This window comes from Scyliorhinus canicula, chromosome 15 (assembly GCF_902713615.1).
Source record: "Scyliorhinus canicula chromosome 15, sScyCan1.1, whole genome shotgun sequence".
Taxonomy (NCBI): Eukaryota; Metazoa; Chordata; class Chondrichthyes; order Carcharhiniformes; family Scyliorhinidae; genus Scyliorhinus; species Scyliorhinus canicula.
Genome location: NC_052160.1, coordinates 123,245,646 through 123,269,509, shown reverse-complemented (window position 1 = coordinate 123,269,509; position 23,864 = coordinate 123,245,646). Strand labels below are relative to the sequence as shown.

The window sequence follows — 23,864 nt, the reverse complement described above, 5'->3', positions numbered from 1 at the left end:
TCTCCGGGGAAATACCCGGGGAATCCGGTTATAATAGCTTCATTGAAAATCTGGAGGCAGTTTCGCCAACACTTCAGTTTGGGGGCAGGGTCAAGGGAAATGCCGATTCGGAGGAACCACAGATTTGAGCTAGGGAGGTGGGATGGAAGTTTTCGGAAATCGGAAGAGAAGGGGATTAAGACGCTAAAAGATTTGTTTCTTAGGGGTCGGTTTGCAGGATTGAGGGAGCTGGAAGCGAAGTATGGGCTGGAGCAGGGAGAAATGTTTCCATACATGCAGGTTCGAGATTTTGCCAGGAAGGAGATACAGAGCTTCCCGGAGGAACCTGCCTCCACACTGCTGGAGGAGGTGCTGACGACAGGGGACTGTCGGCGGTGTATAGAGCTATTTTGGAAGAGGACAAGGCACCACTGGAGGGGATCAAAGTGAAGTGGGAGGAAGAGTTGAGAGTGGTTATAGAGGAGGGGGTCTGGTGTGAGGTGCTCCGGAGAGTAAATGCCTCTACCTCATGTGCGAGGTTCGGGCTGATACAGCTGAAGGTGGAATACAGAGCACGCCTCACGAGGGCGAGGATGAGCCAATTCTTTGAAGGAATAGAAGATGTGTGTGAGCGTTGCTGGGGCAGTGGGTACTAATCACGTTCATGTGTTTTGGTCCTGTCCAAAGCAAGAGGATTACTGGAAGGAGGTTTTTAAGGTAATTTCCAAGGTGGTGCGTGTGATACTGTACCCAGGCCCCCGGGTGGCCATATTCGGGGTGTTGGACCAGCCAGGGTTGGAAACGGGTGCGGAGGCAGATTTCGTAGCCTTCGGCTCGTTGATCGCCCGAAAGCGGATCCCGCTGGGGTGGAGAGCGGCCTCTCCACCCTGTGCCGTGGCCTGGCAGGGGGACCTGTTGGAATACGTGACCCTTGAGAAGGTTAAGTTTGAACTGAGGGGAAGGACGGAGGGGACGAATGTGCACTACAAACATCACTGATCCCTGTGAAACATAAGAGAAAAGGCTGGAAAATCTCAGCAGGTCTGGCAGCATCTGGAGGGAGAGAAAAGAGCTAACGTTTTGAGTCCAATGATTCTTTGTCAAACCTTTATCCCTGTGAAACATGATTTGACACAGGCTTCCAGTCACAAAAAACAACCTTTGATCATCACCCTTTGTCTCCTGCCACAAAGTCAATTTTGGATCCTATTTGCCATGTTGCCTTGGATGCCATGGGCTTTCATCCTCTTGATCAGCCACCCATGCCAGACCTTGTCAAAAGTCTTACTGAAGTCCATGTAGACTGCATCAACTACTCTCATCGACACACCTAGTCATCTCCTCAAAAAAATCAATCAAATTTGTAATACATGATCTCCCTTTGAAAAGCCATGCTGCCTATCCTTGATTAGTCATTACCTCCCTAAGTGGAGATTAATTCTGTCCCTTATAATGTTTTTTAATAGTTTCCCTACCACTGAAGTTAGACTCACTGGCCTGTGACATCCTGGTTTTTCCCTACTTCCTTTCTTGAATTAGCTGTCCTCCAGCCCTTTGGCACCTCTCCTGTGGCCAGAGAAGATTTGAAAATTGTCAGAGCCTCTGCAATCTCCTCCCTTGCTTCCCACAGCAGTCTGGAATACACATCATCTGGACCTAGGGATTTATCCACTTTTAAGCCCGTTAAAACCATTGATACCTCCTCCCTCTCAATGTTAATTTGTTCAAGTACATCACAGACCCCCTTCCTGACCTCCATATCTACATCGTCCTTCTCCAGAGTGAACACTGATGCAAAGTGCTCAATTAAAATGCATTTACTACAAAGCTAAGCAAGAAACTTGAACAAATAAAAATAGCAACTCTGCTTTCAGTGCGGGAAAGGATTGGTACAAGCTGTTTTGTACCCTATAGTACACTCACTGAAGAGCATAGAGGACAGTCTTGTGAAATCTTGGGAGATCTTGAAACCTCCACTATTGTGAATGAACTGAGCGGTCTCGATGAACCTTGTGAGATTGGGCAACTGATCAGAAATAGGAACAAGCAATCCTGCCGTGAGGGCACATCTGCTGAGAGAAGAGGGAGAAGAGAAACTTGCAGAATTAAGTTTTAATTATCCTCTGATGTTGCTTAGTGTCTTGCTGTCACAGCAGCTGTCAAAATCTATGCAATTTCAGCAGCACCGCCCAGAGCTGCAGACTGGCTGTCCGACCTCTCAGAATCTCTCCAAATGGAGAAAATCAAATTCGCCATCCGAGGGTCAGACGACGGCTTCCACAGAACGTGGGAGCCATTCATGCAATTGTTCCGGGACCTGTTTGTGGCCAACGTACAAAAGGAAGAATAGTCGGGTGGCCAAGAATCAGGGGAAAATGGACGGGAATCGGGGGAAGGTAGCCGGGGGGGGGGGCTACGGGTTCGTTATGGGAGTTTGTTCGCATGGTTTTACGCTTATTTCTTTTTCTTGTTAATTTATTGTTTTTGTATTGGAGGGGAGGGGTTACTGTTTTTACTGTGATAAAATTTGTTGTTTAAAACTTGAATAAAAATTATTCCAAGAAAAAGGAAGGACAAAGCCGCCAAATGCCTATAAACATGTGCCTCGGCCATATTGGGGAATGTAAAATATGTATGCCAGTTAAAGGGGGCGGCCACAGTTGTTATTATGAAGATGCTTACCTGTAAATATACATGTCAATTTTTGCGTGTTTTTTTTCTAATAATTTGTAATTTGTTGGATATAAAATATGAAATCTCAATAAAAAACATTTCCAAAAAAATCTGCAATTTCAGCTGCGTACCCCTGACATCATGTTCCATGTAGTTGCTAAAATGGACTCTGTCCATTGTCTTTTTTTAATCCAAATGGCCACAGATCCCATGACAATGGAAAGCTGCAGTGCACAAGGGCATTTCTCCAGAGTCTCAGTTCCACTCTTGTTTGCTTTACTGCTGATGTTAAATTACGACTTGCTTTTTTCTTAACTCACTATCAGTTTTGCCTTTCTTACTTAGGTCAAAACTGCCTGAAACGTCCCGGGCGGCATTCTCCGGTCTACGACGCTGAAATTGCGTCCGGCTATTGGCCGGGGAATCCACGTTGGCACAAAATCGGGGGCAGTGCTGCTTTTGCGATGCTCCGCTCCCTCCAAAATGGCATACTCCAGGAGTATGCTGCACGGCGTTGGGATGGCCTTGGGATGTTAACTGAGGCCCTCCCCCCCGATGCTCTACCTCCGATGGGCCCTGTTCCTGATGACTTCGGTCACGTGTGGTATTCATTTTTGGGAACTCGGCATGGCAACTGCGGACTAAGTTCAACGGCGCCACAGTCGTAGGGGGCTGGGGGGGTTCCAGGGGCAGGAGGGGCTTTGGCATGGGCTGAGGGCACTGGTTGGGGGTGTTCCGGGAGTGGCAAGCCTGGTCAAAGGGGGTCCCTCTTTGGCAGGCCGGGTCCGCGTGTTGCATGGCACGGCCGCTGCAGGCTGCCGCCGTGCGCATGTGTGGCCACGGACCCGGCAATTCTCCAGCCGTATCTGCAACTAGAGGCGGGGGCTCTACGTTGCATGCCTGCTAGACCCCCCCCCCCCCCCCCCCCGCCCCACCACCACCAGACGAAGGATCGGTGGCCATTTTGCACAGTTTTTTCGGTTATCCAGCCCCCCCCCCCATTTCTTATAAATATATTTTAAGCCTTCCTTCCTGCTTTCACCACTTCTATTATTTAAATTTTCCAAATCCTCTCTCTTGTTCAAAATGGGTCCCACAAACCACTAATCCCTTTCCTGCTCACGACTCACCAATCAATATTTTCAACAGTTCCTATCACTCAGCCATCGCCTTCCATCTCCCCACCACAACCTCTTTCTTATTCAGTACCACTAACCACTCCACAGCCACCATCATGCCCCAGGACAGAACTTGTGCAGACGCCCGGAGGCTCCGAATCACCAGCTGACGAGCATTGATGGGAGAACTGACGAGGTTTTGCACTTTGCTGAGAGGCAGCCCGTGACCTTCAATGAATATGAACTTCCCCAGTAATGGGGCAGGGCGTCCTCTTTAACAAGAGGAGCCCTCACAGTATTAAAACCCCGACCTGAGTGCAGGTCAGGGAGGGAGACCTTTCAGGGAGAGGGGATTCGTGTCTAATAAAAGAGTATCACTTTGCATCCTACTTGCCCTTCATGCCTGTTACCTTGGCATGGGTACTACAATCCGGAATAGGTTAATAAAGTAAAAATAAATTCTGAAACATATATATTTGTTAAGAAAGACTGGAATTTATGCAGGGCCTTTCATATCCTCAGGAAGCTCAAAAGGGCATTAAAGCCAATGGCCTATTTTTTGAAATTAGTTACTAATATAATGGTTGACAAGCAACAAACTCCCAAAACCAGCAATGTTATAATGGCCAGATAATCGGTTTACTTCTTAAAATAAGGACAGGAAGAGTCCACACCGAGTAAAATAAGAAGCTTCTTTACACAAGCGATACATACTCTACTCGATAGATTCCTACCGGATTCCTGTCCTGGATGGTGCCTTATCGGCCGACCTTTTATACATTATTTAATTGAGATACCCCTACCCTCACGGGACAGCTCGTACTCCGCAACAAGCATGAGGAAGGTAATAATATCTACTCCGTAGGTCCTGTGCAGATTACACTTTTAGTGAGGTTGGCTGAGAGATGAAAATTTGCCAAAACAGGAGATATCCCTTCCCCTTCTTTGTAAAGTACCATGGGATAGATTTGTGAACATTACCAATGGGAAAGGTTTTACTAAATGAACCATGGGAAATTATCACCTCGGATTATTGTTGACGTAATATTACGAGGTTAGCATTTTTAGTATCACCTTTCTGTTACCAGTTTCCCCTTCAGAACCTTGCATACCAATCATATACTTGTGGTTCTTTCCTGGCCATTGTTTTATTTTATTAATTCCTGAGATGTGGGTGTCACTGGCTGGGTCAGCATTTATTACCCGTGCTTAATTGCCCATGTGAAGGTGGTGGTGATCTGCCTTCTTGAACCACATGTTATGTAGGCGCACTCACCTTGCTGAACAATTTGAGCAATTAAAAGGCTCATTTAAATACCCGGACCCCGTATTCACCCGGTGCCCAGGAGTCAACGGGCATGATCTCAACCAGGCGCCGTTCAGCATTGGTTTCCACAAACATGGCTAGGTGGAATGGCATCTTGGGGGGGGGGGGGGGGGGTGAGAGTCTCACAGGCCATTAGAAACTCCTGGACATTTGGGAAAGGACAGAGTGGTACCCCGACATGCTCCCTGGCACCCAGAGCAGGCACTTTCAAGGTGCCTGGGTGCCAGGTTGGCACTGCCAGGGGTCGGGCCCGGGTGGGCTTGACCATTAGACGGGTGGTGAGGGGGGTTCCAAAGGCCATGAGAGGCGGGGGTGGTGAAGCGGGAGGTCCAAAAAGAGGAAGGAGGGCCTGAAATGAGAATGTAGTGATCGGGGCTGCCATTTGAAATGGAGCCCCGATCTGCTCGCCAGTGCAGGAAACCTCTAAAATGTGGCCTCGGTTAGGAGAAACTCCCCAAGGCCGAAAAACTGGCAAAGTGCCGATGAATAGCGGGATGAATCTCTGCGCTCCAGCCGTCGAGACACATCCGCTAAGCCTGACCCAAAGCGGGCTCTGTTTAATGTTTGCTGAATCGCGCCCATAGTGATTTCTTTGTGGCCATTTTTATAATATCTGTTCCTTGCTCTGTGATTAATTATTCTGAAGGAATCAGCATTGAGCCTCCAGTTTCACCATTTCCACAGGCACTCTGCCTGCTGCATGGAAATGTAACGAAAGAGCGATAACAACTACATCTATATAGCATCCTCCACAATGTCTCAAATCAATTACAGCCAATTAAATAGTTTTAAGTTGTAGTCACTGGTATACTGTAGGCAATGTTTTAAAAATGGCAGAGAATACATCAACCTCTTCCTCTCCCCCCCCCCCCCCCCCCCCCCCCCCACTTCTCCAGCATCCAAGTGGTTCACAAATAGAGATTTCATGTACCACTTTTCAAGAAACACTCTGAGTTGCTGCAATGCTGCTGACCTTTGTGCAGCTTCATGTTTTTCTGGCAGGCTTTACAAAAAACAAATCGGCGACACAAGGCTGCCCTAAGGTCTGAAGCAGCAGTGCAGCAACGAGTAAAACAGAGCCGAACCCCAACAGACTGGCTTTTAAAAAATTCAGAACTCTCAGAATGACTTTTCCAACTTTTCTCAAAGTCAGTCTTTCAGTCTGCCATTTTGCTTCTGGCTCCTCAGCCCTGGGATAGGACAGGGTGACACCCCGACATGCACCCTGGCACTGGTTTTCTTAGCAGAGGGGAAACACTTCTGTATGTGTTACAATAAATATTCTACAATATTTTTTGAAATGACCCAGCTACGGTTGCGAAAACCTAATTAAAATCCGGATTCCATCACTGGTTTGTGACCCAGGAAATTACCGATTATTTCAAGTAAGTACTAAGCTGCACTTTAAATAGAAGACGTTTTCCTCAGTAATAGTTGAAAAAAAACCCTTTTATCAAACCTCTGACCAGAACTTCCTCTACATTTTTGTCCTTTCCCCATTGCAACTGTAGCCTCTAACCTGTACCTATTTTTCTTTCCCTGTTCATTATGTTTTTCACAATCCTCTTGATCACCCGTAAACACATGGCTTCCCAACTCCCCCTGCCACATATGAACCTGCCCACCAAAGTGGGCATCTGGTGTAGGCAATTCTACAACCACCTATGTAAGGTTCTGATGCATAGTTTGGAAGCCCTTATAAGCATATGCTATCACCAAAACACCTATTATGCATCTCCTCATGGCATAAGTCAGAACAGTGATGAATGTAAGGAAATTGTTATACATATTTTATTTTATATCTGTTGCAGTAACATTATTAAAAGCCTGGGTTAAGATATATATTTGTTCACCTAGACCCGGGTTCAATCCCAGCCCCGGGTCACTGTCCGTGTGGAGTTTGCCCATTCTCCACATGGGTCTCACTCCCCACAACCTAAAGATGCGCAGGGTAGGTGGATGGCCGTGCTAAATTGCCCCTGAATTGGAAAAAAAGAATTGGGTACTTTAAATTTATAAAATATATATATATAGTTGTTGCAGTAATATTATTAAGGAAGCAACGTTATGGCATCCAGACTGTGTGTCTGCTAAAGCTATAATTAATATATCATAAGAAGGAGACAACTATTCATTCCAACCAGTTACTTGGTTACAGATAAAGGGCAAATGAAATAGTGTTTATATTTTGGATGGTTCCCTGGCATTTGATTAATTTGAGGCCCTAGCTATGCAGGTCACGGAGCACCTTAGTGGGATACAGATAATGTAATTAATAGGAGGATCCAGGTCTGCCTGTTGTTTGCAGTTTTGCCAAATGCTGTTAGGTTGGGCAGAAGGGTTGGACAGTCCAGAAGTAGACTGGATCTGCTCTTTGAAGGGTCTGCCTCTAAAAGGACAATACAGATAAGCATTTAAACCTGTTTTGTTAACTTTATTTATATGTGGCATTGGAACTTTATTGGGTTGCTTGGTTGGAATATTTATAGTGAAGATGTAGGGGATAAGTTAAAGTTTTTCCATTTATTTAAGAACTGTTTAACTGTGAATTGTACAGCTATTTCTGTGATGTTAATGTGGTTAAGTCTGTGATGTTAATGTGGTTAAGGCTGTGTTAAAATTAAAGCAGGATTTAATGTAAAAAAAAACAATTTTCTCATGAAATCACTCTTCATAGTTTTGCAAATTGCAAATTGTTGGGGTTTCTCATGTGGTATCGAACATAAATTGGGGTCTGGTCCAGTATCCTAACAAAATTGGGGGCTCTTTGTCAAGATTGCAAAGTATGATTCCTATTTTGTCTTGAGATTATTAAATTTAAAGACAATGGGTGGGATTATCTGTCCCGCCAGACCCATTTTCTGGTGCGACGTGGCCCCCACCACCAGCGGGATCCTCCGTCCTGGCAACCAGCCAATGGGATTTTTTCAGGTAAACTTCTGTCAGTTTAAACAGGGAGTGATTCCACATTCCGGCGCCTGTCCGGGGAGGCTGGTACGGGAATCGAACCGTGCTGCTGGCCTGCTTGGTCTGCTTTAAAAGCCAGCGATTTAGCCTGGTGAGCTAAACCAGCCCCTGGCTTCAGCCATTATGAAATGGCTCTTTCAATGGCTAAGAGTTTCCTGGGTGTGGAAGAACTCACACTGCCTGGTTTACAAAGGGTGGTTAAAACAAAGAATTTGGATTTGTTGGACAAGCTGAAGTTGACACTATCTGTGGGGATGAGGAGGCTGGAGATAATTCAAGTGCGAGCTCAGGAATTAAATTTGTTAGCGTCATAATCTGAATCATTGGAATTAGTTAAAATTCAATTACAAATGAAACAATTAGAAATGCGGGAAAAGAAAAAGGAGAGGACAGCATAGGCAGAAGCAAAGGAAAAAGAGAGAGCAGAGAAAGAAAAAAGAGACAGGCAATGAGAAAAGAGTAAAGAGAGAGAAAGTGAACTTCACAAAATGGAACTGAAGGAGACAAGTTGGGAAAGCAAAGAGATTCTCAACTTAAAATGTTGGTGTTAAAGGCAGAGATTGAGGAAAGTCTAGAGGAAAGAGTAACCTTTTCTAGTCAAAAGCCTAGTGGGGATATGTTTAAATATGTTCAAACACTGCCAAGATTTGATGAGAAGGATGTAGAAGTGTTTTGTAAATCTGATTTGAGAAAGTAGTTCAACAGTTGATATGGCCCAAAACCATGTAGGTAGTGTTAGTTCAAATAAAGTTAATAGGTAGAGCTAGCGAAGTTTTTGCATCATTATCAGAGTAGGTATCTAGGGATTCTGATAAGGTGAGAAAAAGCATATTAAGTGCATCTGAACTAGTGCCAGAAACCTACAGGCAGAACTTTAGAAATCTAAGGAAAGAACCAGGTCAGATGTACGTAGAAGTTGAAAGAATCAAACAAAATAACTTTGGTAGATAGATAAGGGCATTAAAAATAGACTTAATATATGAAGCTCTTAGGGAATTGGTTATTTTTGAGGAATTTAAAGATTCACTTACCACAGTAGTGAGAACCCATTTAGAAGAGCAAAGGGTTAAAACTGCTAGACTGGCAGCAGAAATGGCAGATGATTTTGAATTAGTTCATAAATCATGGTGTGGTTTTCAACATCAACTTCAATCCGTGAAGGACAGAATCTGGGGAAATAAGAAATCTACAGGTGGTCAAGGCAAAGGTAGTGTACTTGGAGATATTAAAGAGATTTTGCCTCAAGTTAAAAAGAAAACTTACAAGGGTGGAAGAGCGAGAAGAAAACTTCAATATTTTCATTGTAATAAAGTTCGACACACAAAGTCGCAGTGTTGGTAGCTTGAGTAAAGTACTGGGAAGACAGACCCTTTAAAACAGGATAAGCCAGTGGGGTTCATTAATCTGGCAAAAATAAATTGTTGGTGTTTCTCATCTGGTATCCTGACATAAATTGGGGTCTTGTCCGGCATCGTAACAGAACATCAGTTTTTGCGCCTCTTAGGAATGCTCAGACTGCTGCCATGGCCACCTTGGGGCGGAGTATCACCAAGAGTAAATTGCAAAGAGGGTGAGTGATTTGAATAGAGTAAATAGAAAAAAAAGATTCCCTCTGTTCAATAACTAGAGGTCATAGGTTCAACTTCATTGGGAATAGATCCAGGAAGCGGTGAAGAGAATTGTTTTTCATTTGGAGTTGTCGGGATCTGAAACCTTTTACTTGGGAAGGTGATGCAAGCTGACTCCATAAAGAGTGTTAAAAGGAATTGAGTAGGGTCTGGATAGCTGGATGGTCAGGAATGACCATTGCAGACAAAAAGCACAGGTATGGAATTAGCCACTGTGCTCTTTCAAAAAACCAGAACTAATATTTCTTTCTTTTTTTAAATAAATTTAGATTAGCCAATTATTTTTTTTTACAATTAAGGGGCAATTTAATGTGGCCAATCCACCTATCCTGCACATGTTTTGGGTTGTGGGGGTGAAACCCACGCAGGCATGGGGAGAATGTGCAAACTCTACATGGACAGTGACCCAGGGCTGGGATGCGAACCCGGGTCCTCAGTGCCGTAGGCAGCAATGCGCCACCATGCTGCCCTAACCAGAACGAATATGGCAGTCTGAATTGTCTCCTTTAGTGCAGTAAGTTCCTATGATTGTATATAAATAAATGATCAGAAACTATTCCCTACATAGGATTAGTCTCAAAATTGTAAAACATCAAAATCATTGATTCACCATGATCAATTCTACATTAGATCTGTTAGGTATATATTAAACAATATTTCATTGAACAATATAGTCATGAAATCAAAAACGCATCTTTTTTTTCAAGGTGACTGTGACAAACCTCCCACATTGAAAAATGGCATTCTAAGAGACAAGTTTATTTTTAAAAACTTATTTCGTGTGGGTGACAAGGTTTCGTATGGATGTTATCCAGGTTATGTGTTAAAGGAAGGAGGTTCAAGATCTATTACCTGTGGAGAAGATTCAACTTGGCCACCATTACGGATTGTGTGTGAACGTAAGTAATGAGTTATTTTCTCACCACGCAAACACCCTTTCTTATTGCTCAAGCTAGACCACGGTCTGTGGATGCAAGCAGCAATCGAGTATTCCATCCATGTAGTTACTTTTCTCAAGAGAAACTGGTCAACTGGTCCCGAGGATTTTGCCAGCTTGACCATCTATTACTTGGGCTGGGATCTTCCATTCTGAAGTCTAAGTCCGGTTGCAGGTGTAGAAGTGGGATTGGTTTCTGCTGGAGGATAGGAAGACTGACCATGTGTAATCCTGCATTGTTCAGCCTCTTGTATATGCAGCCAGGATGGGCTTGGCAACTCTGAGGGCGGTTACAGGCAGGCTAGAGTTTGCCATCTCCACCGTAACCTCATGGGGTCAAAGGTCCAGGTCCCATATTTAAAGGACACACGGACAACCAGCACTATCCCTCCCACCATTTCCCGACCACTGCCCCACCCCTACCCACTAACCCATCCTCATTCCTTGGTCATCCGTCACACAAATTGCACTGTCACTACACGGTCTCAAGTAAAGGCTGGTATTTACAGATGCTCCTCAAAGATGACAATGCAGTGGCAACTCACCATCAATCATGAAAGAAGTTAACCTCGCTGCTTATGTGCAGCCATAAAAGTGAGCGTTCTAATTTCTTGCTGGTGGGGAACATCATTTGGAAGAGGAACTTAATTCCAGTCCTGACCTTTTAATGAACACGCATGATATGTTAATGTAAGCAAAAGAACTTCCCAACATTATTTGTTGAGAAGCTCAACCTGCCTTTGAAACCCTGAGACATAATTGTTAAAGTATATTTCCCTGTCTGGAAACTAACTTTTGGCCACAAGTCAAATTAACGTACCCTGCCTGCCAAGCTTCCTGCTACTGGTGGCACGAGGAGATTCCTTGATTAATCTTCACCCAATATATCGAAAATAAGAAAGATTTCCCAAGCAAGGTGAAGAGGAAAAATTATTTTTCAAATTGGTTTCCTCCCATTCTCCTGTCCTGTTCTTTCAACCCCCCCCCCCCCCCCCCCCCCCCCCCCACTCCCCCAATCGATTCCTGTTAGGTTTCAGCACCTCTGACGCTGGGGTTTTCATGATGTGGTCTGTAGTTCCAGAACAGAAGGAGCTTTTCTTCTGTGGAACTCGCTGATATTAAGTTTGGGGCTTTTTTCAGTGGTTTTACTGAATTCTTGTCACCATCAAGAGACGGGATATCAACAAAAGAGAAGGAAACAGTTCTTCAAATTGGGCCAGCTACAAACCATGTATCCTCTATTCTGCCCCAACCTCTGAAGAATATCCCAACTGCGTTGCACTTCTCACACCCAGCCATCCTAAATGTAATTGGAATTGCCAATTTCTAAAGTAAAAGTCTTGTATCTATTGAACCATTGGATTCTATTTTTCTGGAAAAGTATCAGCTTTTCAAGGTGAGGAAATAGTTTCAATTTTCCTCTGCCTTTGAAAACCATGCATGCCCTTCACTGCGGTCTTCACACATCTCCATTTGATGGGTGGCATGGTGGTCCAGTGGTTAGCACTGTTACCTACGGTGCTGAAGATCTGGGGCTGGTTTCGCACACTGGGCAAAATAGCTTTTAAAGCAGACCAAGGCAAGCCAGCAGCACGGTTCAATTCCCGTACCAGCCTCCCTGAACAGGCGCCGGAATGTGGCGACTAGGGGCTTTTCACAATAACTTTATCGAGGCCTACTTGTGACAATAAGCTATTTTCATTTCCATTCATTCATTCGATCTGGTCTTCAGGTCACTGTCTGTGTGGAGTTTGCACATTCTCCCTGTGACTGCGGGGGATTCACCGCTACCACCCAAAGATGTGCAGGGTAGGTGGATTGGCCACACTAAATTGCCCACTGTCACCAGACTCCTAAATTACCCTCTTATTGACTGACCTCATTAACACTACACCCTGTATGCTTCAACCAATGCCAATGCTTATGTAGTTACATTGTATATCATGTGTTGCCCTATTATGTATTCCCATGTATTTTCTTGAATTTTGTTTAATTCCCTTTTCTTCCATGTACTGAATGATCTGTTGAGCTTCTTGCAGAAAAATACTTTTCACTGTACCTCGGTACACGTGACAATAAACAAATCCAATCCAATCCAATCCAATCCTTAATTATAAAAAAAATTAGGTACTCTAAATTTAAAAAAATAAGATCTTCTCAATATGCTTATTTTAAAATGTCTTCCCGGTTCACAATCCATCCATAGCCATTCCCTGTTTCTTGCCAACTCATTCAGCTTTATAGCCCAGTGCCTTGCGCCTCTGATCTCTTCCTTCACTTCTTTCAGTTGCTACTTGGTCAGCTGAACAGAGTCCATAAGATATAGGAATAGAGGGTGGCCTTTCAGCCCATCAAGTCTACTCTTAGGAAGTCTCTTTCAAACCCGTTGTTTCCTTCTGCTGGCATTTCTCTGCACCTTGCAAATCCACTTCAAACCTATCTTTTTGGGCATATACTTAGCCATATCTGCCAACATCTACACCTGATTAATGTTGCTGTCTTGCGAAGCAACTTGGATGGTTCATTAAAGTAAAGGCACTCTCTAGATGGAAGTTATTTTTCAAACAGTTGATACAAGGCTCTATGTACAATGGATTCTGATACAACACCTTGATCCAAATTTCAAATAATTGAGTTATTTTATTTGTTTTATGGTACTTTTTACTTTCTAATGAAACTATGGATGTGGGAATCTTTTTGTGGGTGTGTGCTATAAAGGGAAGTTGTAATACTGCTGCACCACAGACGTACTCCTCTCAATTAACCCAAATATTTCCATATTCCAAACCACTTCCTCCACTTCAGCAATTTGACAAAGGTCTTGTGCTAGTTGAACATTAAGTCAATTTATTTTTGTTCTAAACCTTTAAATCTAAAATTTGTTATTTTAGTGGCCTAATCCAATGTTCAAACTTCTTTTCCTGGGACCCCCTTTTATAAACCAGTTGACCCTTGCAAGCTGCCAGCTGACCTTCGCAACCCACACCAGCTGACCCTTGCAACCCACACCAGTTGACCCTTGCAACCCACGCTGGCTGACCCTTGCAACCCACGCTGGCTGATCCTTGCAACCCACGCCAGCTGACCTTCGCAACCCACACCAGCTGACCCTTGCAACCCAAACCAGCTGACCCTTGCAACCCACGCCAGCTGACCCTTGCAACCCACGCCAGCTGACCTTCGCAACCCACACCAGCTGACCCTTGCAACCCACGCCAGCTGATCCTTGCAACCCACGCCAGCTGACCCTTGCAACCCACGCCAGCTGACCCTTGCAACCCACGCCAGCTGACCCTTGCAACCCACGCCAGCTGACCCTTGCAACCCACGCCAGCTGATCCTTGCAACCCACGCCAGCTGACCTTCACAACCCACGCCGGCTGATCTTTGCAAAACGCCATTATTGCTAACCTTTAATGTGACTGATAAGCCTCCTTGATCCTCACAATCTCACTTGTTTTGTCATTGAATGTTCCATCGCTGCTAAGGGCTTCAGCTGATGATTTAAGTTCTCGATGCATCCTTTGAAAGAAATCAAGGAGTTTGTCCTGAAACTCCCATGCTTAGTGCTCAAATGCTTTTGAAGTGTTGAGGGTTTTTAATCCTTCATTTACCAGTAGGAAAACACGTGAGCTTTGCATCCTGATTTGCACTGCCACAATTAAAGCCATACCTCAAGAAATCATCTTTAAACTGCTTTGTTCCTGATTTCAGTTTCACCTTAATGGGTTGTTCACTATAGGCCCTGGGGCTTCGTATGTAGGTCACATCTGCACTGCTTTGTCCTGCCATAGACACTCCTGAGAAGCTCTCTTCAGCAGATTCAGTTGTGAAATTCTATCCTGTTGGTGTCTCTGGTCCTCCCTTCCTTATTACAAAGTAATCTATCTTCAGTTCTTCAAACAGTCCTGTTGCTTGCTTGCTGGCAGATACAAAATAGAGGAATCTCTCCTCTGTGATTTTGTAGTCAAAGCACGGACATACAGGATGCGTGGTGTCACTGTACGTGATGGATGCGTGACCTCTCTGCCACTACCTCTGGTGGAAAGACTTCATCATTCATATTTAAAGGCTGGTATTCTCAATTTACAAGCTGGTCATGGTGGGCATTTTTTTTTTTAACTTTGAAACTTTATTTCTAATACCTGCCAGGGGCGCGATTCTCTGGCAACAGCCGACGCCGGAGTGAAACCGTGGGCACCGATCGCAGTCCAGTCCCCTCACGAGCACACCCGTGGTGCTCGATCTTCTCTCCGCCCCCCACAGGCCCCACACTTACCTGTCGCGCGCTGTTCACGCTGGCAGCGACCAGGTGTGGTTGACGCCGGCGTGAATAGGTCGGGGTCGTCAGGCCGCTCGGCCCATCCGGGCCGGAGAATCGCCGGTCGCCGTGAAAAACACGCCATTTTGAGGGGGGTGGGAGAATTGCGGGGTGTGCCAGAGCGGCCCTCCCACGATTCTCCCACCCGGCCTGGGGAACGGAGAATCGGGCCCCTGGTTTATCCATATTTAAGACTTTTTATCACTGAAAATTAAAGCAATTTCAGTTGAACATGCGCATACTTACATTTATATTTGCATACAAACTTTGATTTAATATATTCCCATTTCTTTAGAAATTTAAACCAGTACAGAAAAAAAGCACAATCTTATTTTTCCTTCACAAACATTGACTTTAGGCGAGATGAAGTGACTTGCCAAACACACACAATGTCTCAGTATTTCTTACTAGTACCACTGCATTGCATTATCCAAATATCCTAGTCATCTCCTTCTCCATTCTCACCAAAAGAACTTGCTTCTTGGTTTCCAGAGAGTGGTTGCCACCAGTGTTGGAATGTGTCAGCCATATTGACTGGCCTCTTTTGATTGGTCTTCCTCTCTGACAAACCTGGCCTGGCTTCCCTCCCACTGTCCAGTAGCTGTCACTGTCGTCAGATGCATCCACCCCAGTCACAGACTGCTGACCATTCCTGACTCGCACTTGGCGTTTCAGGAGTGCAAGCAGATAGGGCAGCACAGTGGCACAGTGGTTAGCATTGCTGCCTGTGGCGCTGAGGACCCGGGTTCAAATCCCGGCCCTGGGTCACTGTCTGTGTGGAGTTTGCACATTATCCCTGTGTCTGCGTGGGTTTCACCCCCACAACCTAAAGATGTGTAAGTTAGGTGGATTGGCCACGCTAAATTGCCCCTTAATTGGAAAAAATAATTGGGTACCCTAAATTTATTTTTAAAAAGGAGTGCAAGCAGATGTGCCATCCCTTTAACAGCTTGACCATGGAACCACAGGTCACATACTGCCATTGTGGCGGGGGTCGAGCCGATAAGAAGGCGAGCACCAGAGCAGAGTTCCAAGCTGGGGTCACCACTGTGAGCATCACGTGCCCAGCTGTCTGCCCGTCAGTCCTGTCCCGCTCCCTCCCTGCGCGCACGCACTTGGTAGTTGGGCATTTTATTCCGCAATTGCGAACGCCGTGACTGATCAAGCCATGACCCTCCCGACACCCACCCGCGGGTCGCAACCCTGATTTTGAAATAGCTTGGCCTAATCTACTGGTAATTTACTGGTACAATTTGTGGCATATGTATCCAGGGTATACCAAAGTCCTTCACTTCACTTAAATCTACTCTTTCAGGATGTATTTCCTTTCCTTATTTTAATTTCCAAATATGTTAACTTATGTTTTACCATCTTGAGCTCCAAGTGTCTCATTTTTGCTCCATCTGCTAGTCTAGCTATTTCCTTCTGCAGCCTTTTGCTATCCCCTCCATAATTTACCACACCTCCAATTTGCTTTCCTTGAGACATGTAAGTATTGTCCCTCAATTTCTAACCACAGATCATTTTTCTATATGATAAGTGTAGCCACAGCAGACACCACATGGATCATCATTCACACCACCTTTCCAATCTGGGGAATATCCTTTTAGCCTATCTTTAACTCTCTGTTTACTAGCTGCCTCCACCGATACATAACCTCCTCAGTTCGATAACTGGTTCCTTGTCTGACGTATTCAGATCTCTATTCCTGTGAAAATCCAAACTAACATCCACTGTATTTCCTTCATCTATTCTCTCATCTCTTTCAAAGAATGCTGAAAAGTCGGTGGGTTTTTACCAGTTCATACTGACTGACTCTGATTTAGTTCATGTTCCTCCAAATGATTGACTCTATTTGGAGTCTGAAGATCTGCATCCCTTCTGATGCACTCCCGCTGTCGGTACTGATTTGCAATTTTGGCTGGTACTTGGATATGACGGGGCTCAACATTCCCTGATAGTTTAAATGTTTATTGTTGTTTGGCGGCTCCAAGCAAGGCTGGTGGTGTGAGACGAACCATAGCTGAGGTTGGAGTTCCAGCAAGTGGAAGATTCCTCAACCCCAGCCTCACACGATATTGCTGGGCTGGTTCCTCCAGCACAAGTTGGATTCCTGATATAAATGCTGAGATTTTCTGAGATTTTTATTTTTGTCTCCGTTCCTTTAATGACACAACACAATTGTGGGGAAAAAGTACATTTACAAAAGTATCGTAAACCCTTGAGTTCTGCGACATATCTACCTTTTCCTATTTTGTTTTATGCGCAGCAAGGAACTGTGGTAATCCAGGTGAAATTTTGAATGGAGGTTATACAGCAACAGGGACCATTTTGGGAAATCGAGTTACTTTTAGTTGTGAAGCGGGGTGAGTACTCTATGACAAATTGCTGAATGATGTGTAGTTCATTTCATGGAATGTTTCTGATTTTTTTTCATGTTGTAATAAGCATCGCAGTTTGCTAGTGCAACGAAACACTTCAACTCCAATTTAAGCAAGTAGAAACTTATTCCTCGATTTCCCATGACAGCCATTCATGGAATCTCTGAAAAGAACCTTCCATTAAATTGGGAATACTGCAGAGAAATGAGATTTGAATTTGTAATTAATCCCTGTAATCAAACTTTGGGCTCAATACTGAAGGTTGGCATGGCTGGCTGTTCAAAATATTCTCTTTATATTGTGAGGCAATTCCTTCAGTCAAGCTATACATACATAATTCCTTCAAACATTTGACCAGAAGAGTACAATAAAAATGTAGCCACTATTGACTTTACTCTGCACCTGAGTTAGTGCAATACCTGTACTCTATTTTGCTTGCCAGCGATTGTGCATAAAAATCTAAGCCGACACTGCAGTACAGTACTGCACTGTCAGAGCTGTTGTGTTTTGCATGAGATGCTTCACTGAAGCCCTGTCTGCCCTCCTGGGTGGATGCCCATATGAACAAAGGAAATAGGTGCAGAAATAGGCCTTTTGGCCCCTCCAGCCTTCTCCATGTTTGCTGAGATCATGGGTGATCTATTTGTGTTTCAAGTTCTATGTTCCCATCTACTCCCGATAAGCTTTGATTCCCTCGCCTAACAAGCATCAATCTAACTCCGCCTTAGAAATATTCAGTGACCCTGTGTTCTGGCCATTTTGTAATTAGTGTGAAAACTGATATCTGGTCATTATTGCATTGTGGAGCTTGCTTTGTTCAGATTGGCAGCCATGTTTCCTGCATTAAACAGTGGTAAGACATTAAAAGTACATAATTATCTGTAAAGTGCTTTGGTGATGACCTGGAGTCATGAAAGATGCTAAATATATTTACTTTTAATGTACCTGTTGATCTTTTAGTGGATTTATAAGTCATAACCTTTGGGGTTGTTTCTTGATGAACAACCTCCCCTATGGTTTTTAGCTCACTGCTTGTTCATGCATTATTTTTATTTTATTTTCTATAGTGAGCTTTTTTTTCTCAATAGGTACAGGATGGTTGGTAGAGCCCACCGGTTGTGTACCAGTGGTGGGTGGGATGGCCAGGTCCCAACGTGTCAGTGTAAGTTGGTACTCCATATCTTTTAATAATACTTTGCTGCTTTTTTGTGACAAACACTTGAGCCACTTATGGAAATTAATATTTCTTCTGTGGTGGCATCATATATCTGATTTTCCTCATCGCTTTTTGATCTCTCCTGGATAACAATATTGACTCTGGTAGTTATTTCTAGATTTGGCACTCAAAGCACAGAATGGGAAATGGCTATTTGGATAAGCAATCTTAATTCTTCCACAGATAAAACAAAATCAATTCCAAACTTATATTTTTTGCCAGGTTATGCATCTAATGTGATGTTTGATTCTAAACTTCTGTAAATTCCTTGTTGAATTGATACTCGCAAATTGTAGCAGCATTTCATGATGGACATGTTGTTCTGATGGATACAAGTTGTTCTGTTTGATGCCTTGGAGGCAGTAGGAGTTTAAAATATGAGGGGATTGCATGTTAGAAAGCTATTCTTTTGAACCCCACTGAAATTCAGTACAAGGGCATTCCAAATCCCAGAAGGGAAACTCGGAATGCTGGTTCTTAACTATTTATTTTTGTGATTTGAAAAAAAGTGAGAAAAATATGAAACCAGGTGAGGAAAAGGGTCAGTCTTGTTGTAAATTATTCAAGTAACAAAATATTTACTAAATCTTAAAACACACACGAAAGGCAACAATAAAGAACAACATTTATAATGAACTACAACAATGGTTATTCAGGAAATTACCTATCCAATCTAAATCTATCTACTTTCCTAAACACTGACAATACATTTTCCCCAAAACAACATCCCACAGGTGTTAACACTATGAGCCAATTCCAGCAAATATGTGTCACACTGGACCTGTAGTTTCCTTATGGGACATGTTTGCTACTTTAGAGTAGAGGTTTTGGGATCTAACATAGGGAACTTCTTCTGGTTTCAGCACAACAACCTGACCCCCTCTGAGAGACAAAAAACTGTTTGCAAACTGGGCATGCCATGATCTAGGCCACTTGACTGCTAGACTCCACTTATCAACATATCGGTTTCACACCACTGCTCGTCTAATCTGCACCTCACAAGTCCTCAGTGTAGCTACATGACTATCTTTGTAATTCATTAATTTTAATTTCATTCAAACTTCCTAACAACTACAAATTATTTTCTTGTTGCAAAATTGTTAAATAGAGCGCAATCTTCAATATGTAAGAAGAAAAGAGAAGACTGCAGTTGTGTGAAATTTGAAATAAAGGGGTGAAACTGGGTGGATAATTGGTTAAATGCGCTGGCCAGTTCCTTGAATAGTGCTATGGGAGACAGTTTATCCTGAGAACTGATCCCCCTTTGCATTAGGCTGACGAGTTACAACCAGAAAGCATGCAAAACAGTCCCCAGGGGCTTCTTATTGAGTAAGGGGGATGTGACCCCAACTGTCCAAGGATGGAAGGAGGACTGTAGCCAATCTATGTATACAGTGCTGGGGGCATCATTGCCCTTGTTACCCCACTGTTAACTGTCAGGCTTGAAGCCTGAAAGTTAAACCCCAATGCAGGAAATGCTGAAAACATTAAACAATCAGGCAGTGTCGGTGGCTAAAGGAAGGTCGGGATAATATTTCAGCTCCAAGCGCTTTCATCAGAACCCACTATTTTTTTTAGTGGTTCTTTCTAAAGGAAAGGGAAAATATGCTTTTTACAAAAGTAAGATGCAACAGGGGACCGCAGTTATAATATTCTACAATTTCTTGATAGAAGCAAAATCGCTTTCTACACTGTTCCTCGGTGAGAGTCAGATAACTTAATCTGGGTCTTTGGGTGTGGGCACCTGTGGAACACTCCTTGTTCCTGGACTCTGTTCACGACAATGTGATACTTCCCACTACCCTCACCCTCTCTCAGCCCGCTGCACAATCATCTGTTCCTGCAGTCATTAAGAGGTGACCAATTTCATTCCCATCCTTCAGTGGAGCAAACACCTTTCTGTGCTAACAGGATGGTGGAAACCACAAAGATGCATAATTTCAAAATGTCCTCCTGAAAGCTCCTTCAACTCTCCAGATAAGCAACAATGGTCTGACTATTTTCAGGTGAGAACACTTTAAATATAGCTAGAAATGCCTCTCTGACATGTACTATTCAGGACTGCTTCGATGGCCGATGGGGGTTTTGGGGGTTGGGGAATGGATGAGAGTAGAATCATATCACATTTAACAGAACTATCAATGACAAAGGACTCCAATGTTGACACTCTGTTCTGCAGGAGCTCTGATTGTTTATATCTAGACGCTGATGAAAATGGCAAAGTGAATCAAAAATGGGAGTTGGATAGTAAAATGTGCACTCTCGTTTTCATTGCCAGGTTCTGTTCAGTCATCACTCCAGTGCATTAGTTTCTGTTTAAGCAACATCTTGATACATTAGTTTAAAATTCTCATTTCTTGTTTTCCAATCCCTCCATTGACTCTCCCTTTCTCTGCAATCTCCTTCAGCCCTACAACATTGCAAAATATCTGCCCTACTCCAATTCTTGCTTCTTGAGCATCCTCAATTCTAATCATACTTCTATTCCTGTTTGTGCCTGCTAAGGCTATCAAAGCTCAGGGGCTGAAATTTTCTACCTAAACCCCTCTGACTATCTTTCTCTCTTTTTGTTTTAGGGCACTCCTTAGAACCTACCCTGGCCAAGCTTTTGGCCATCTGCCCTGATATCTTTTTAATGTTGCCCATGTAAAATTTGGTTTAATAACCACTCCTGTGAAGCATCTTGGGTTTGTGATGAATGTACAAAATTGTCATGTTTTATATATTTGCCATAATGTTATTAAAACATGGGTAGTATGCATGCAGACAGTATGACTGCTAGAGCTGTGATTAAAGTGTTGTAAAAGTGAGATAATCATTGAATTGCAGGTGAAATGTCCTGATAGGTCCTGAGAATATTTTACTTGTTTACAGATAGGTAGCTAATGGGATATTGTTTAGTTTGAAGGACCCCTGGGCTGTAGATAATTTATGAGGAATTATGGGCGAAATTCTCCGACCCCCACGACGGGTCGGAGAATAGCGGGAGGGCCTTCCCGACATTTTTCCCGCCCTCCCGCTATTCTCCCCCACCCCCCGCCCAACTCCTGACCCGAATCGCTGCCGCCGTTTTTTTATGGCCGGCAGCGATTCACAGCTGTTCGATGGGCCGAAGTCCCAGCCCTTTACGCCGTTTTTACGAACGGCAAACACACCTGGTCTGGCCGTTCGTAAAAACGGCGTCACAAACTCGCTTTTTATAACCATGGCACCGATTGGCACGGCAGTACCACGGCCGTGCCAAGGGTGCCATGGGCCCGCGATCGGTGGGCACCGATCGCGGGCAGCGGGCCCGATGCCCACGCACTCTTTGTCCTTCCGCCGCCCCGCAGTATCCATTCGCGGGGTGGCTGAGGGGCAACCCGGCCCGCGCATGCGCGGGTTTCGCGCAAATACGCGATGACTTCATCCGCGCATGCGCGGGTTGGAGTCTTCCAATCCGCGCATGCGCGGCTGACGTCAGATGACGCGTCAGCTAGCGCTAACTCCGGTAAGCGGGCTTAACGATATTCGTTAAGCCCGTCATGCCGGAGCCTACGGCGTCGGGCTGCTAACCCCGACCGGGGACCAGAATCGGTTCCCGGTCGGGAAGGGGCGCGCTGGCGTCAAACCAGCCCGGGTTTGACGCCAGCCTTACGATTTCTCCCGTTTTGGGAGAATCTCGCCCATTGTGTTTGGTCATGGCTAAACAGGTCAAGGTACATGTTGTAAGAAGAGACAAAAAAGACCTCATGCACTAGGTACAGATGATATAGTTTAATGGGAGGAGTCAGGTCTGACTAAAGAGTCAGTAGGTCCTAAAACTCTAATTTGAACTGAGGTGTTTCAATTTGGTCCTGAAAAGTTCTCTCTCCAAAGATTCTGCACAGAGAAAAGCAAGTAAAACCCTGGTTGTTAACTTTATTCATGAGTGGTATTTAGTATACATTGGTTTGCTTAATTAGAATATAGTGGCAGGATTAGAAAGTAAGTTAATGGTTGCTTCTTTTTACTTAAGAACTGTTGTAGATGTTTACTGTAAAGTTGTTTCTTTCTTGCCAACGTGGTTAATTCTGTGTTTAAATTAAAGTTTGTTTTAACATGAAAGATACCCATGGGGCAGTGTTATTACTCCGGTGGTGCAGTAACATTTCCTCACAGTTTTACAAATTGAAAACAGTTGTGTTCTCATTCGGACTCCGAACAGGTTGTCTTATTACATTAGAAACACTACATAAATACATGTTTTTGTTTGTTATTATTGTATTCACTCACACTTCATTTGCAGTCATGATGCCTTGTTTATCTCTTCCTCTCTTTTTTTCACTCTCAATCTTTGTCCCTTTTGCCCTCTAAAGAAATAATATCAGCAGACTGGGTTTTTGGTTTATGTATTGGGGTGAGGAAGTATCTTACTCTGCATTGCTGCCTATTGGTTCACCCATGTGTTGTCACTGAGCTGACTGAGTTTTAATCTTTGAAGCTTCCAATTTTACAGTCTAATGAGGACAATGGCTGAATTTCATTTTTCCCTAGCCATCAGATGTGAAAATCTTCCACCTATTCCAAATGGGCGAGCTCCAACACCACCCTCTGGCGATTATTGGGAATATGGAATGATAGCACAATATTCATGTATTGGTGACTACTCATTGGTTGGTGCTGATGAACTTACTTGTACAGCGATTGGAAAGTGGAGCAATGACCCACCAAGGTGCAAAGGTACAGTTAATTGATACTTCAGGTGGAAAATTGAAGTGAGCCATTGTTTGACATGGGATTTATGATTCATAACCTTCGAGGATCAGTTCTCGTGGCAGTGAGCACCATGCATATTTGGTGCTGTCACCTCAAATGCCTAATTTTAGCACAAGACTAAGCAGATACTGCTCTGCTGGTGCTTCTGCATCCTGTTGGGTGCCAAACACGCAGCAGGGAGCTAGAAGTGTAGCACATGGTGCTGCCGGCTTCTGTTCTTAGAGGCAGGCTGCCCCCCTTAAAGGTCAGCTGCACTGAATGACAGGAGAGTGATACAGAATATGATCACTGCAAAGGGAAATGGAACACCAGGGCAGCTGAGGACCCCAGGATCATTGATGGAGTGCTGGATGGTTTAGTGATGGAGGTGATCAAAAGGAGAGACACCATGGTTCTGTGTGGCTGCCAGGAGGCCATCAATAGCAACCTTTAGAAAGATGTGGGACAGGTCAGTATAGCAGTCATTCCCTGTGGCTGGACCAGAAGACATAGCAGTCCCGCTACAAAAATTTTGATAATTTCATGTCAGTAGTCAAGGGGCTGGATTCTCCGATTTTGAGTCTATGTCTGGACCATGTGT

The 23,864-nt window shown here is 44.1% G+C and overlaps 1 protein-coding gene across 1 annotated transcript in view; it reads left to right on the top strand.

Annotated features, from left to right (window-relative positions):
- The window catches only part of LOC119978177 (C4b-binding protein alpha chain-like), a 96,338-nt gene that overhangs the window by 23,861 nt on the left and 48,613 nt on the right, over nucleotides 1-23,864 (top strand). The window contains exons 2-5 of the mRNA XM_038819609.1: nucleotides 10,400-10,591; nucleotides 17,220-17,316; nucleotides 18,420-18,493; nucleotides 23,063-23,248. Coding sequence (XP_038675537.1) covers nucleotides 10,400-10,591; nucleotides 17,220-17,316; nucleotides 18,420-18,493; nucleotides 23,063-23,248 — 549 coding nt within the window. The remainder of the gene's footprint in view (nucleotides 1-10,399; nucleotides 10,592-17,219; nucleotides 17,317-18,419; nucleotides 18,494-23,062; nucleotides 23,249-23,864) is intronic.